Source organism: Gymnogyps californianus, chromosome 3, assembly GCF_018139145.2.
Source record: "Gymnogyps californianus isolate 813 chromosome 3, ASM1813914v2, whole genome shotgun sequence".
Lineage (NCBI taxonomy): Eukaryota > Metazoa > Chordata > Aves > Accipitriformes > Cathartidae > Gymnogyps > Gymnogyps californianus.
Genome location: NC_059473.1, coordinates 14248472 through 14265416, shown reverse-complemented (window position 1 = coordinate 14265416; position 16945 = coordinate 14248472). Strand labels below are relative to the sequence as shown.

General features: G+C 41.4%; 2 protein-coding genes across 2 annotated transcripts in view; both read left to right on the top strand.

Annotated features, from left to right (window-relative positions):
• The window catches only part of RRBP1 (ribosome binding protein 1), a 550780-nt gene that overhangs the window by 498146 nt on the left and 35689 nt on the right, over positions 1 to 16945 (top strand). The window lies entirely within an intron of this gene.
• Positions 4784 to 16945, top strand: part of TTBK1 (tau tubulin kinase 1) — a 96585-nt gene continuing 84423 nt past the window's right edge. The window contains exons 1-2 of the mRNA XM_050893119.1: positions 4784 to 4939; positions 13299 to 13446. Of these exons, the coding sequence (XP_050749076.1) occupies positions 4832 to 4939; positions 13299 to 13446 (256 nt within the window). The 5' untranslated portion in view covers positions 4784 to 4831. The remainder of the gene's footprint in view (positions 4940 to 13298; positions 13447 to 16945) is intronic.

The following is a 16945-nucleotide window of genomic DNA, read 5'->3' as shown; positions in this document are numbered from 1 at the left end:
CTAATTGTTCTAATTTGTAGGCTTCCAGAGGTGAGGATGTGTCGTGAAATAAAGTGGGATATTGCAATTCCTGCACAGTGAGATTAAGACACTTAAGATTATCCAGGACCTTTAGTAAGATGGTGAGACAGACCTCCATAGCTTTGTTCTGCTGTTTAATAACCACCTTGTGTCTGATGAGTTTTCAACTTGATGTTTGTTTGAGTTTGGCTGTATTTTGAGCACTGCTACCACAGTATATTGAGACTGAAGTAAGCTAACGTAGGAAAGATCCCATATATACGTTAGGAATTTCCACAGGGACTGCTCCATATTTATGAGTTTAATTTTAAGAGTGCTATGATCCTGTAAAATTCGGAAATAATTTTTCCAGTAAAGCTGTTTAAAATGCTGCTTGCATGAAAGAGAATGTTGTAAGATAGGTAGTTGGGTTGTTTATATGAGACTTTTTGATTGATTCTTTAGTTTTTGGTCTCCGACCTCCTTGAAGGGATAAAGGAGACATAGATACTATATATGCACTACTTCCTTTGAAAGTAACGAATAAAAACACAACTCTGGCCATACTGAGTCATATCACAGGTCCATCTAGGCCAGTATCCCATCCTAAGTTGGCCAAGAGTGGATATCTAGGGTAGAGAATAAGAGCAGGGAATGCATATAAAATGACTCCGCAGAATGCTCTTGCCACCTTCAGGGATTTGTGAATTCAAGGCTTCCTAAGCTAAAGGTGGAATATTTGTATGTAACTGTTTAATGGATTTTTTTATTATTATTTTTAGTGAATTTGTCAAGTCACTTTTTGAGTCTATGTAAGCTTTTAGCATCTGCAGCGAAGATTTCTTCAGCTTAACAACTTGTATGAAGTTACTTTTGCTTGGTCTAGTTTGTCTCCTGATGAACACACGTGTGAACAAGGCAGATGTGTTTTATGTAAGACTCTGCCACACTAATTGCAACATCAGGCCTTGCACTGAAATTCTTGCAGACTGTCCTCCTAAGTTTGTTACTGTTGCCTATCCCAGTCATGCTTCTCTGCCGGGTCTTGATTTTCATGTCGGCTAAATAATTGCTGCTATAGTGCATCAGATTTTTGTAAGCTGCCTTAAAAATAAGGAGACCATTTACCTGCGAGTGCTATTGACTGGAACTGTCTTGATGCCAAATAGAAGGAATAGCTAGCAGAGCAGTGTGTCAGAATATATGATAGGGCTTATTAGCCTGTTTAAGCATGGGTTTTTTGATTTCTTTTTTTTAAAGGCCAAGACTAAATTTGTAAAACTATAAAGATTCTCCAGTATGGGCTGGAAGAGATAGCAGTATGCAAGAGCTGATTTCACACTTCTTCATGCTGAGGTTGGCCAAGAGACGGGATTTGCTCCTGTTGTTGTCACTGTTTCTTTCTCACAGTTGCTTTCATTTCTGCTTCACTTGCTATTTCTAGGAAGCCAGTTTTACAGTATCTTAGGATTGCTCAGCTCTCTTGCCTATCTTCATGGGAGGAGGGGTACAATCGTTTCTTGACATCCTGTATATTTCCTACAGGAAAAGACAATCAAAAGTTCTTGTTTTCTTAGTCACTATCTTCAAAATTATGCGTCTTTACATTCTGCAGTCTCTACATTTTAAAGCTAAAAGTGATGCAGATATGTCAAAGTTCATATGCTTGGTCACCCTTTGAATCAGGAACAGCTTTACCAGAGTTCAAGAGAGATATAATCCTTCCATCTCTCCTCCAGTTCCCCTTAACACCACTTAACATTTAACATGCAAAAATTATGCTCTCTGCTCTGTGTTGGGGAAGAGATAGTAGTGTCTTACCTCTCCCCCACTAAGCATCCTTCGCCACCTCCCTTCTGTAGCTACATTAGCAAATTCAGCTCTAGCAGGGGGCTGGCTGCAGGCTTTGATGCTAGTTAAACAATATTTACACTATATTTCATTGATTTAGAAGGAATTACAATAATGCGTAAGTTAAAACCGTCATTTAAATGTGCTTATGTTTTCTGCACAAAGGTAACTTCATCCCTTCTTTTGCCCTTTCTTTGTGACACTTCTGGAGATCTAGGTTAACATGTGTTACGTCTTGCCATGGGTGTAGGCAGTGCTTCAGTGTTGCTCTGGTAAACCCTCGGTCCATAGGCCTGAGCATGTTTCTGCAGTATTAGTATTGCCTCAGGAACAATTTTTTTATATGTTAACACTGCTTTGTGCTGCTACTGTGATGTAAAACAGCTTGAAATTTGTCTCAGGCTGTAATAAAATTGGCTTTTCGTTTGGCTGCATCACTCTGGCTATACCAGAGCATATCCGTAAACTTAGTTCTGTAATTGCATATTGCCAAATGGCTGCTATTCGTGGTAGTGCCCAGGAGGATTTTGTTCTGTTTCAAAGCCAGTGAAGATTTATGTGACTGCTTTAAATAACAAACATGTTATCTTTGTACACATGTATTATAACATTGATAAAGGAAAGTGGAATAGTGCACCAGGGAAAGCAGTTCTAGCTTGCTTAGCTTTGAGTGCTCATAGACTTTCGTGCTCTGTCTCTCCTCTAAAATTATTCCTTGGGATTACTTTCCACCACTAGTCACTAGACTGGAATCTTATTGTGCGCATGCATTGCTAATGCGTACATCATGTACCATACTTTTTAGGTGTTCTGCTTCAAAGTGAAAAATAGTGCACGGCTGACTTTCTCTGGAAAACTCCTAAACTTCTTTCTATCTGTCTTTGTTGCTACAACCATCCCACATCCTGGATCTCTAGCTGCCTTTGTATCCACTGCAATCCAGAGCCTGCATTGTGCTGTACTTTTCTGCATGAAGTGATGCCAAGAGACCTTCAAGAGTAGGGAGGGGATACCTGCCTCTGTATCTGCGTGTTAATGCTGGGGGTTTTATATTTTTGTAATGCTGAGGGTTTGGGACAGTCTGTAATTAAATGACTTTTCTTTAAATAACAGAAGAAAAGCCAGCCTTAGAAGAGATTTTTGTGAGGATTCTCTCTCCTGTGCAGTCTGTGGTGATATGGAGGGAGGCTGAGTGCACAGGTATGCAGAGCTCACTGGTAGCTTAGCGATGGACAGTTCAGATGTTCTGGTGAGCATAAAGGAGCCTGGGGACGGCCTTAGACTTGCTCATTAGGAAGAAGAAGCACAAATGTTGTACTGCCAAACACAGCATGTACTTCCTCATTGGAGAGCTTTCCAGTTTCTTACTTCAATACCTGGCAACTGAAAGGGCTGCTACCTCATACAGATGCAGAACTCTTTCTATGAGAATTCGGAGCATTTTGCAGCACCTTTCTTCTGAATTTCTTTAATATTCAGTTTCTTCGTATTTCTCTTCTATCGTTTTGATTGTACTTTAGCAGATGTTGGCTTGTATGAACATTTCTCAGCAGCCCTCTTACTGCACTAGCCTGCTGCTCCTTTTTTCCATGTAGTTATTTTCTATATCTAGAATGAAATCTTCTTTTGTGAAGATCTTTTGAGAAGATCTCTTTGAGATCTTTTGTTCATGTTTTGTCTGATCATCCTCTGTCTTGCACTTTTAACATAATTCTGTCTGCTGCTTCCTTGTGCACACTACATGCTGGTCACTTCCTATCCTTCATTCTCAGTCCTTTTATTGCTAGGGAATAAGCTCTTTTCTCTACTTGAGCTCATAATTCACTGGTGACTTTTTTCCCTTTTTTGGGCCTGAAGAAGTGTGACGGTTGAATGACCAGCTCTAGTCTTTTTTTCTAATTTGGTATTTATGTTGTTAATCTTATTTAAGTCTGCAGTCAGAGTGCTACAGTAACACTCATTTTTAGGAAGGAAAATATTTCATATTTTGGGGAAAGAATGATAGAACTGCCAAGAAAGCTTAATAAAAGATCCATGCTTAATAAAAGATCCGGCCTACTTCTAAAGCCAGAAAAATATCTTACAGGAAGAGATGAAATGCATTAGGAAGATCTTTTATTAGTCCTGTTTCAATTCATTTTCTTCCAGGAAAGTGGAGTTAATGTGTATCTGAAAGTCATTTTTGTAGAAGAATTATAACCAAAAAACCTCAAAATAAAATTAATTTCAGCATAGGCTATCTGGAGCTCCCTATAAAAGCAGGAAAATGGGGCATGAGGTAGAATGCAAACACCATAGGAACAAGATATCTCTCTGTATTTTAACTTGATCATTTTTAGCGCTGTGTGTATGCTATGAGGAGGACTAATTTATACATGGCTGAAGCCTTTTCTAACCATCCCCATCTTCTTTGCTTGGCTGTTCATAACAGTGATAGTGTCTGTAATCCTGGCTCTGTCAAGGCCCTTCTACCCTATTCAGATGCTTTTAGGCTTATTGAATGCAATACCTGGCAAACCTTTCTGATTTGTATTGGATGTCATCCAGTGAAAACCATAAAAACTGCGTATGTAGCAGCTGCTCTGTTAAAGCAAGACCTTTTTGCCTGGTAACAATAACAGCTCTTGCAGCATTTGGCATTAGATTCTCTTTGAGTTGTTGGCTGTCAGGCCCAAGAGCACTGGACTCCTGCATGGTATAGCCAGTAATTGTCACCCCTTTTAGTTTGTGCTGCTGACTTGAAGCATGGTTGCGCCTGCCAAGTTTATGCATGGAGTGAGCTCAGGTGTTTGCAAGGTGAGTTTGCCTTCTTTCCTAAGAGACCAGTTCTGATTTAGTCATAAGCAAAACCTGTGGAAATGAAGCATGTACTTCTGCCGTGACCTGTACTAATTTTGTCATTCCTTCCCCCCGCCCCTTTTCTCCCCAGATAAATGGCTCATTTAAATTGGGAGCTACTAAAATACTCTCTGGCTGGCAAATGCAGTGCCTAGCAGCAGTCATCAAGGACGAACCAAACATGAGTGGAGGAGGGGAACAGGTCGACATTCTTCCGGCCAATTATGTGGTCAAAGATCGCTGGAAAGTGGTGAGTAGCTCTGGCTTTGTGCTTCCTTTCATGGCCCAAACAGATCTCCTCCTCCTGTAGTAGTATAGAAACTTGTCTAGTTAATCCTGGGCTCCAGCAAGCAACAGTGGAGTGGTATGGTTTGACATGTTAGTAAGATACTGCAAGAAGATGGTTAATATTGCTCTAGCGTTTTTTAGACTGGTATTTTTAGAAGACTAAACCTGCCAAGGATTTTTAGGTAGGATTGGACTGTTGCAGCAGGCTGAGTCATCTTTTAGTAAGAAACTTAGATTTCGAGTTACTGTGACAAAGAATACTACGGACATGCCGATAAATAAATTGCATTAGAATAAAATAATTTAAAAGCAAATTGGTTGGAATGTCAGCTACTTCAAAAGTCAGAAATTCCATAATTAGCTTGTTGGTACAACTTCTGTGTAAATTTATTAGGATACTCTTTAAAATTATATCATCAAATGTTAAGAGTTTTAGTTCTTCATGGGACAACTGTCTCATCTGTTGTGCAAGCTGGATGGGGTACACTGAATTAGTAGCCATTTCATCTTTTATGTATTCATTGTATGGCTGCAGATCTCACTATCCATTTAAATTCATGGCATGAGTTTGCCACTTAAACTCAGCTCTTTATGTTTCTTATTGTTACAGTATCTGTATCAGATATATAAAGGTGGTTTTTTTTAATTCATGCTTTTACCAGGTGATACAAGAGAGAACTATTAGCTTGCTTTTACAGATAGGGTTTCAAATTTAGTTAGATCTTGATTTTTATTATTTTTTACAGACTGCTTAACATTTATGACCAAAGCACAACTCTGCTAGACATCATGGGCATCTAGGCATGCTCATCACTTCTTCTATAGATTGGACCTGGCTGTCTTGCCTTAGGCATCCAGCAGATGAGCATGTGATTATTGATGGCTTGTGAGCAGAGACTTCAGCATCTTGACCAGAATCATGCAAGAATGCTGTGGTAGAGACATGGGGAGAATCTCATCCTCTAGACATGTGTTTCATTGCCACCAGGTTTGTTCAGAGGATGCAGTTCCCCTTATGTATAAGGCTTTCTCTTTAGTCATAAAGCGAGGTCTCTGGGATGGTGGGGGAAGTAGCATTATATTATCACCTCAGTTAAAGAAACTAGAATATAACATGTGAAAGGATCATGTACCTTTATAATTCTTGAAATTCTGTATGTGTTTTCTGCGAGTTTTTGTTTTCTGGCTTTAAAAGCTTTGCTTTTAAAAAGCTGAAAAAAAATTTAAATTCTATGTATGCCATTGTGTCCATTTTTAACTGGGATTACCAGCAGTGTTTGAGTCATTGAACTCACAGCAGAAGCCTCACTAGTTTGAACTACAAGTGATTTGTAATAGTAGCACTAAGTCGTTTCTCTGTACTAACTAGCTATGGTACAGCTACCCTGTGAGTTTTGCAGTGGGCTGTGAAGAGCAGAGGACTAAAGAGACTGAGGACTCTGAACTCGCTTCAGTTCCAGCCTGTGGATAGGTTATTTTCAAAGCCCGCTTCAGATGACGTATTATCCTTTCATTAGACTTGCCTCGTGCCTGTATCTCTTTGTTGCCCTGGACAGTTCCACCTTGCGCTGTTCTTGTTACTCCCCCATTGCCTGCCTCTCTTCGTCCTAGCACTTTGCTCCTGCTTTCTCCGCAGCCTTCACTTTTCTGTCTGGCCTATCCCCGAACAGCCTATTTATATTTAAGCAATTCAAACTGTTCTTCATTCTCCATGCTTCATGAGAGCAGATGGAGAATCTCAATTTTCTCTGTGATTAGATACCAAAATGGAGACAACCCCTATCCCCCTCCCAAAGCTTTCTGGCACAGCTGAAGGAAAGTCTTGCTGTGCTGTTGCAGCTCTGGGCCGGAGCACGTATACTTGTTTTGGCAGGATGATACGTGTGCAGGTTAACTGACGTATAGGACTTGAAACATGCTCTGTGCCTATGGACTTCTCAGAAAATACTGCTTGCAGCTTTTATCTGACCCTCCCTGCACAAATGGAAATTTCCTCAGAGCCTACAATTTGGGCAGATTGGTGCATGTTGTTTGCGAAGCTGAATTTAGACGCTCTCCTGATGCTAAGCCATTGCTTCAGGTGCATGGTTGCAAATACTCATTCTTCTCCATTCGCCTTTACCCTAGCTAGCTTTGGCTTGTACCATTCCTACTGTTCATCAAACTTTGAGTTTGTCCTTCATAGATAGGAGTGCTAAAACTTCTGTAAATGATGGGAGTATTTTTTTAACACAGTCTAAACAAAGTAACTTTGTTCTTGGAAACAGCAGAACTCTTAAAACCACCAAAAACTCCAAATAAAGCCTAAAATATGCTCAGTTGTGCTCATAGGGGAACATTTCAAACTAATTTTAAATTTGGTAGAGGCACTAAATGTGGGATTCAGAGACTTCATTGTTGCATGAATCTGTGACTGGGGACTGCTAAATGCTATGTTTTATAAAGTTGGCTCACAGTAGTCTTCAATACCGCAGTACCCCACTTGAAGGCCCTGAGAAATTACACAACTTGCTAAAGGGCGTGAATAGCAATGAGAAATTCTAATTCCCAGCTCTGAGTAGAGCTGGGTATTTGGCCTTGTGCTAGCTGAGCTGTGTGTTGTGAGCCTTCATTGAACAGCCCTTTCTGTGCACCCCCCCAAAAAGTGCACGCCCTTTAGGCAGGCCGCCTGTGCTGTTCCCTTGCTGTGCTTGATGTTGGTGTGGGACCAGTCAGAACTGCAAGCTGTATGGGGCTCGAAGTAATCTGGAAAAAATATAAAAATACCTCTGTTGGCCCAAGGAAATGGATAGCATAGGACCAAGTGACAGATGAAAAAGGGAGTGTACCTTAAAGTGAGCATACAGCTGTAACATCAGTAGTAGCATTTTTTTCTTTATCATAGGCCTTTCTGAATCTAACCCATAGCATGCAAGCCAGATAGTCCAAGCTTTACTGTGAGTGATGGATCCTGCTCAAGCAGGTGTGTGGCATATTTATGTGATGCTGCGGTTCAGCTGCCAGAAGGTTTTTTGTGTAATTTGTCCTCCCATTGTGACTGTCTCTGGCTGGGCATCTGCTTGAACCTTGTAGTTCTTAGTGCTGGCATACTTCCAGTATTGAGCCAATTTCTAATTTTAGATTGGTGTAATGTATTCCTTGAATTCCTTTCCTCCTCTCCTCCTATATGCTGGCTGACAAAGTTTTGACAAATGAAGATGTTGGTTCTCTGCAATTAGCCTGTTGGTAGTTCATTTTCCTGTCACTCCAGGTCAGTAAAGTTTGGCTATCTGACAGCAATGATATTTTTGTTCTTATTTTTGGAGAAAGGCATGGACAGGGAGTGCTTATGCTTTTTATCAAAACTTTTGGACTTGAAGTATTCTTTTGAGTCATCATTATTTACTTGCAGATATTTTTGATGCTTTGACTGGATGAAATTTGGACAGTACTGGAACTATGTGACTTTTGCTGAGACCCCAGAGGGTCACTTGATCCACACATGCTCTGAATGATGTGAACTGCTTTGTTCAGGGTAGGGAACAAAGTCAAACATAACTTGTACTTGCTTTGAACTACGTATAGATGTTAAGGCTGTATAGATGTATCTCTTTATTTCATCTAAACGCTTTGTATGGGGGATTCACAACTGAGACTTATTAGCAAGACAGAGCTGGCAGCTCCTGCACTGAGCTTTGAATACAAGTGGTGACTTTTGTACACGTGTATGCTTTTTTGTCAGGTGCAATCCATACTTTGGTTTCTTCCAGGTTTCTGAGGTTCTTGAACTGAAGTTTTGGTTACACTTGTCCTTCTCCTGTTTATTTTGGAAACCTTGCTGGAAGCCCCACAAACTTTTGTGGACTCTTCTCCTTGTCTTGGTCACAAAGGCCTTTTATGGTTCCAAGAAGGAACTTGGGACAAGGAAGGTGTTTTTTCAGTCTTGGGGCCTGTTTTCATCTCACTCTGTGCAGAGTTGCTTTAAGTAGGCTTTGGCAGGTCTTCAGATGATTTAGAATGTGACTGGTTGACTTCTTGATTGGCTTCTCAGTTCATGCCTGTTTTATATAAGTTAGTTTTCCCTTGAGACAGTATAACTCCAGTCCTCCTAAGCAAGTTGAGTGGACTCTGAGAGTTTGGTGAATGTAGGTCCACTCTTCTTCACCTGTTGCTAAGTCAGATGAGGCCTGCTAGCAATTTCTGGATCGAGTAGTCCATTGAGTTGGGCTGCAGGAGTTGCAGGCTTGACTATACAAGTGCTCCTAAAAGGCAGTCACAGTAGTCGCTGTTTGACCTTGTCAACATTTGAAGCCTGTGGGTGACAGCCTTGACCCTGGCTGAGTTCACCATAGGTTGCTGGCTCTTGGTTTGGCCCTTCACTCTGGATTCAAGAGCATGTGTTCTTGTTCCTGACCTTGCCACTGATCCTGAGACTGAACCACTCATGCCTTGGTCCTGGAGCATTTTCCTGGGAAGGTCTAGTCTTTATATAATGTCCTTGGAAGGCAGACTGTGTTTAGAGCAGCAGTGTCTTATACGCTTGCTTAATAAAAAATTAAATTTGTAATTGAAAGCTGTTTTTGGTTGGAGGGGGTGTGTTGCCTTGGTTTTTTGAACTGTCCCTCTGTGAGTACTGATTTCTGCTTAGTGGGAAGGCTGTGTGTTGTTTCATTTTCTTTAATAGGCTCTGGAGGATTGTGCTGCAAGAGTCTTTTCAGGATAAGTCCAAAATATTTCAGAAAATTTAAAGGAGACTTCAAAGGGAGCCATCTGTGTCCTGTGTAACTACTGATACATACCCGGGTGCTTTTGGGAATGGCTTCCTCCATCAGGACATGGCTGTTTTGTGTCGGTAGTCCTGAGGGACAGTCCAGTTTAGGGAATTCCTGGAACCCCCTAGTTGGAGACTGCCACACTGAGGGGTCAAGTAGAGTGGCTTTTTGGTAACGGTTTACTCCAAGGGCCTAATGTGGCATGAAACCTCTTAGAATTTGGAAGAAGCACTGCAATGAGCTGTATGATCATGTGGCTGTTAGTGGGATGCTGAAAGGATTGAAATTATGTCTGAGATGCAGCTTAATTTTAGTTGACTGTGTGCAAGTCCAAATAGATACCTGTGTTTGATCAGATGAATTGTTCACTTGACTCCACAGGCTGTAATGGAAACCTGGACACCCAGCTCACATATATGCTCATGCATTTAGGTAGAATGAATCCTGCTGGTGTTGTCAGCCTGTACCCCAGTCTTAACAGTAAACGGACTGGTGGAAGGTAGGAAACAGGATGAGAAGAGAATGTTCCCAGAGCAGTGAGGCTTAGCATGGGCTGGTGACTCAGGATTACCACTTAGGTGATTGTCATTAGATATACCCTTTTCTTTCTTGACTTTGTGTTTAATGGTTTCATTATTAATTTATTTTCTTGAGTGGTATATGCCCATCTCTCCTTTGTGTCCAGCAGAAGGCTGTGCTGAGTACACCTTAGACAGTGAACTTCCACAGAGTACCCAAGTAATGAGGAAATGCCTGTGTGGTAAGTCCCTGACCAAGGCCAAGACCTTGAGTTGCAAGATAACAACTTGCTCTGCAACAAAGAAAAGGAAATGGCTGCTGATGGCCTCTGGATGTTGCTGAAAAATCAAGGAGGATGGCAATGCTGGTAATGATGAATAGGACCATCTGGTGTGCTGGGAAAAGTATGCCAGAGAATAATTTCCGTAAGAGGGTGAGAAGGAATGCGAGGAAGCAGAGGCAGCTTGAGGGCTCTTGGACAGTGAGGTGCATCCATTGGCTGGAATGTGTGTATAAAATCAGTTTTCTGATTCAGCAGAAGCTCTGATCTTGATCTCATGTCATCTTGCGTTGGTTGCTCTGTAGACTTACATGAGTCCTCCGATTTGGCTGTTTTCCCAGGTGAGCAGCCTCAATACCTGTACTTTTCTTCCTGAACCTGCTTCTCTGATGCACACATTCATTTGCTTCTTCTGAGGTAGCAGTCCTAGTCTGTCCTTAGTTTTTACAGGCTCCTGATCATTCTCTTCATCCTGAAATGAACCGCTCCTAACTCAGTGAGACCCTCTAGCAGCAAGGTGATCAATATTGTGCATTGTACGTGACTAGACCTTCCTACAGGTCCTTATAGTGCCGCTATCTCAATCATATTACTGTGTTCCATTTATACTGTGGTAGCTTTGCATTTTGGCAACTGTGTTGGATGTGGGAGCTGTCCCTGTTAAGGCCAGTGAATGGAAAAGGATCATTGTGTGCGTCTGTGCTGGCTCCGCAATGTTTCTCCCCAGATCCATTTCTTGAATTTGCAACCCAGCAAAATGTTTGGGTAGCTTATGTTTTTTCTCCATCGCAGCTATGTTATGTTATATTTATTACTGTTGACTTTTGCATATGTTTCCCATTTTCCCACTGAGACTTTTTTAATCTTCCTCAAAGTCCTTCCAGATCCCGACTAAACTTTTTGCCTTCTGCAGCTTTTACTGTCCCTTTCCCTTTCCCTTCTCTGTTGTTAATATATCAGGCAACAGAAGATCTTGTGTACTGAATCTTGAGGCATTAGTTGGCGTGTTGTTGCTATGCTGAATGTAGCATTTTTTTGATAGAAAGATTTTTAATAGCCAGCTCAGTGTGAATTTCCAAGTAGAAGTAGGGCTGCACTGTAATAATTTATGAATAATATGTGGTGACCTAGTTATTGGGCTGTTTACTGTATGAATATGCCTGTTTAGCCCAGTAGAAGGTTGTGAGGAAAAATAACAAGTAAAAGGAGAAGAAGAATGGCTCCGGACAGCAACTCTCAAAACGTTATCAAGAAATAGCTTCAGAGATAGTCAGGCTGTTAATACGGAAAGTACTACCTTCTTCATGCGGAGCTGTTTTTCTTGACCTGGGAGCTGGAAAAGCAAATGGTTTGGGTCGCCTTAAGAAGGAAAAAACCCTGCCCTTGAGAGGCAGAGCCCTTTGTTCAGCAAACTGGACAGATGCACAGGACAGGCCTTCTGTGGTGCAATAGACACTAAAATATCATCTAAACCCCATTAAACATTGTGTAAGATACATGTTTGACTATCTGCCTGATTTAAACTTCTTTTTCTCTTCAAGTGTTATTGCTGCCATTGGAAAGGAGGAGTGCTCAGGGCTTCCTGAGCAGTTGTGAACAGAGGGAACACAAAATGCTGAAGGGAAGGGCTGCAGCTAGATTCAGTGAACAAGCGCTAAGCAGATCAAAGGAGCCCTGATCTAGCTCTGCTGTAAACCTGAATTTGTTCCTGGGCAGCATAGTATGCTTTAAATATATCTAAGAGAAACAAATATAAAATAGTTTTCCTGGCATAGACATTGACACTTGCAACATGTTAGGAGTCTGTCTTATAATGCATATGTATAACTATATGTGCGTATGCTGTCAAGTCTCAGCAGAAGGAGAATCAAGGAATCACCTTCCAGGAAAGGCAGAGGATCCCATGTTGCTCTCTGAGTGGGCGGCTACTCTAGAACAGGCAGATGATCTGTCTCTAGTAGGTGCATATCAAATATGCTGAAACTTAGACATCTTTAGCTTTGAGTTTATGTCAATTGTAATTGTTTTGATTTCCAAGTAGTGATATCCTTCTATTGTGAAACAGTCTTAATTTTGCTCAGAGACACAAAAAGCATCATTTGGTGTGTTTTAAAATTAAAAAGAAAAAAAAGAGAGAAAGAGAGAATGAGAAACAATGGAGCTGTACTTGTAGCTCGTACGTAACTGTTTTGAGGTAATGCAGTTGGCAGTTCTCTGAAATGTGACAGTGAAGTAACCTCACTAGCAGAGCAGGTCAAGCATCTTGTAAAGTATTCCAGGGGATGTTTTGTTCTGTATTTAAAATCCTGTGAATGAGATGTAAACTTCATTTAACTTATTTCTTGAAAGCATTAGTTCCAACTACCATGATTGTGTTTTACTGCAGAGATGTGTTTGTTGAGAGGGAATGACAGTTTTTGTCTACCATGGTCTGGATAGTGGTTCTGCTATCTCCTTGAAGGGTCTTTCCTTGAATTTTGGCAAGAATATTATTGAGGTAATAGGCGTTACCGTTTGCTTTTAAATGTATCACATGTCATCACTTGCTAGGCTTGTTCTTTGTTGTTACAGCAAAGAATTTATACATAGCATAGTCAAGTGGGTAGCTGGACTTTTGCCTAGCTGTGCAGTGAAGGGATTCAGGCACAGCACAGATTGGGAGCTGAGTTTGTTCTCCCTATGCAGTAAAGAAGCTAGTGCCTGGCTCTGTGAGAGCCAATTTGATGTTGCCTCTCTTGTACATTGTACCAAACCTCTTTGTACTTTTCTAGTTGAAGAAGATTGGTGGCGGTGGCTTTGGGGAGATCTATGAGGCGATGGATCTGCTGACCCGTGAGAATGTGGCCTTGAAGGTGGAATCAGCCCAGCAGCCCAAGCAAGTTCTCAAGATGGAAGTGGCTGTCCTGAAAAAACTGCAGGGTAAGGCAGAAAGCTTTTTGGAAGTGCTGAAGGTCACTGTGCATGTTGACAATTAGAATCCGGAGTTGCAAATGTTTTTTTTATAATTTTCTCTTCAGCTTCCATCTATATGTGATGTTACATTAAGTCATTCAGCTCAGAAAGTTATTACATTCTGCAAAGCATCCTACTGAAGTGAGTTCCAACTACAGGGACTATTTTTATCCACCAGGCTATAAGAACAATGAGGAGGCTTAAACTGAACTATTGGTACACTGGTCTGTGCAGTCTAGTGATACTAATTGGATAATAAGGACTAGAGCAAGCAATGTCTGACTAAGAAATGAGGTTAGCTGATTGCCTCCCAGAGGACCAGGACAATGTTTGTCACTATAGCACTGTGAGCATGACGGAGTCTCCAAGTAAAATGGTTGACTAGTAGATGAGTGCAAAAAGTGGATAACATGAAGTATAGGGAAACTGGCAATTAGTTAATTTTTCATGTACATGACTGTCCTGAAGGCAAAGTGTGAAGTGATTTTAGGTCTTTTAGTTTTGGGAGTGGTGGTTTTGAATTATGTTGATTTGAATGATATACCTTTTTTTAATTTTCCCTAACACAGATTTATATTGGTTTGGATGTAGGACTCAGCCCTGGGACCATCGATTTCTATAGTTGAACCTGGCAAAGCTTATAAGCAGGTTTCAAACTGACTGGGAAGCAGCAAAATGGGAGCCTTCCTTGACTCATGTCCAACCCTGCTTCCACTTAAGAAATTACACTGAAGGGAGACTTGCCTTATGCCAGGATGCTGTTTTCTGTTTGCTCAGATGAAACTATAAATAAGGCTAAAAGTTAAAACTTCCTGTGCTGATCTTTAAAGTCTTTAAAGTCACAGTCATTCTCAGGAGTGAACTAGTAGAATAGGGTGAAAGAAGCCAGCCAGTATCCCAAAGGCTTTTGCAATGCTGATGAGATACAGTTCAACACCAAAGGGTGTAAGGGAGCAGTCTTACTGCAGTTGTTCCCAGCTGAAGGAACAGTGAGGGGGCTTCTACTAAAAACTGATCGCTAGGGAAGGATGTGAAGAAGGAGTTTCCAAATCTGCCTTTGAGGAACTGAGAACTGCTGTTTGCTGAAGTGCATGGATTTCCTTGTGAAGGCAAGGCCAGCTATTGACAGGTACAGTTTACATGTTCTAGTATAATATGCCTTTAAAGGGATGTTCCTTTTTGCAGGATTCCCACTTGGGCTGAGGAAACACCTTCCCATGAAGCAGTGAGTAGTATCCTTATCACCAGGCTCATGCTTCAGAGATGGTGTTGTGGCCCTATGTCCGTGTCTATACCTCTGCCCTTGCACAAAATCCCCAGAGATATGATTGAATTAGAGGGTGAGACTGTTGCAGGTTTTGTGAAACTGGGGTTACTCAATGTTTGTGACAGATCGCCTCTAGGTAAAAGTCAGTGAATTATTTTTGAAGGTCAAATAGTTTTCCACAGTTCAGCTCTTCTAAGAGGAGGACTGATAAGGCCTTTTTTGAATACACTGTATTGTAATAGATGCAGCTGATCTGTGTAAAGAGAATTGAAACAAAGGAGAAAACAACCCAGGTCATTAGGAGGAAGCTTGCTGTTCATCTGTGAAAGGCCTGGATACACAGACCTCCCAGAGAACAGCAGAGCAGATGGCTGAGGTCTGAAAGCAATGTAGCGAGGGCAAGCAAGGCAGAGATTTAGATTTTTGCATTTGGTTGTACACTTGGAACTGCTCTGAATTGAGTGAGGGTGTGACTCCGTAGAATGGCTGATTAGTAGAATACCAAGAGACGATGCTATCATGCTGGCTAGTGTCAATTGTATCCAGGGCAGGGAATGCTTGAAAAGCATGACCTGAAGTCACCAAATCAGAACTAGCATCAGAAAATGTGCACAGAGTTGACTAATATTCGTACTTTGCCATCAGTGTTTATTTCTGGAAAATAGTTGAGAATACCAAATGCTTGAAAAAACACCCACAGTTGTACACAGCATGATCCTGGTAACCAGGGAGAGGGAGTGGTGGTGTGTGGAATTAGGAAAGTCCCTTGGCAAAGCAAATACTAAGGGACAGAAAAGACAGAAGAAGCAGAATTGGCTATGCATCAGCTATCCTGCATTTAAGAATGACAAATTACTTCAGCCATATTTTTACAAATCAGGCTGCTCTGTGAAGAATTTAGCTTTTTGGGTTCAAGGTTAACCCCCAAATGCCTTACTGAAATAAATGATAAAGTTAATAAGAAATAAGGTTTAGAGAGTTGGGACTCATGTATTGTGTATGTTTTCACTGTAAGCTGTTGCAAAGAGGTGAGAAACATTTCAGAAAGGGAGATGCTGACTTTATCCAAACAGTTGGTGGCTGGAGAAAGTTGGTGGTATTACCATAGGTGATATAGTCAGTTCATAGTTTTCCAGGTGAAAAGCAAGGGAACAGTGTTGTCTAAAATTCCTCTGTACTTTTCTGGTAGAATTGAACATTGCAGTCCCTCTTAAATAGTATGGCTGTATTGTTTTCTGTTTAGGTATCACACCAACATTAAAGGACTAATGAGCTGCTGCTCTTTTCAGAGCTTGTGATCAGAGTCTTGGAAGTTGCTAGAGCTTCACAGAGTTTGGGATAGAGAAGGCTGGCCATTAGCCCATACTGCAGACCTACTTCAGGACCTGATTTGGGTGCAGCCCGACCTCTCAGTGCAGTAACTCCTGGTTGGTTTGGACTGCAGGCTGTTGCCAACAGTCAGACTTTCTGGGACACCTTCTGGAATAGCCACATAAGGAACACAGCTGCAGGTCGCTCACAATGTCCGTTCTGCACTGGCAGTCCACACAGAACAACTGGGGAACTAATCAGTTAATGACTCTTCCAGAGAGTCTCTATACCTTCTAATAAACACTGTGTGTAGTTTTCTACTGTGAGGGTGGTCACTTTTTTTTTTTTACTGTGAGGGTGGTCAAACACTGGCACAGGTTGCCCAGAGAAGTTGTGGAGTCTCTGTCCTTGGAGATATTCAAAAGCCAATTGGATGCGGCCCTGGAAACCTGCTCTAGCTGTCTCTGCTTGAACAGGGGGGGTGGACTAGATGATCTCAAGAGGTCCCTTCCAACACAAATGATTCTGTGATACTTGTGCTTGGCTATGTGAGATCACTGCCACTTCAGTATCTCTCAACTGCCCTGTAGAGTCATTCTGTTCTGCTCTTACTTGATTTGATTTTTCTAGCTGTATAGTGCTTTTTCTTTATCCATTTAGCTATCAATGTCTTTGCCAAAGGCAAAGTTCTTTCTGACTTGTATTGTTACTTGCAAGGATCGTAGATCATCTTCTGACCAACCTTCCAAATCTTTATACTGTCTTGGGGCTGGGAAGCACCAGCAATGGTGCCTAAAAGCACCTTTTAGGCTTTGGGTGAAACATGATTGAGAATTTAGCTTACAGAGTTTCTTGCTCAAGCAGGTGATGAGGCTGAAGCTCTCAGTT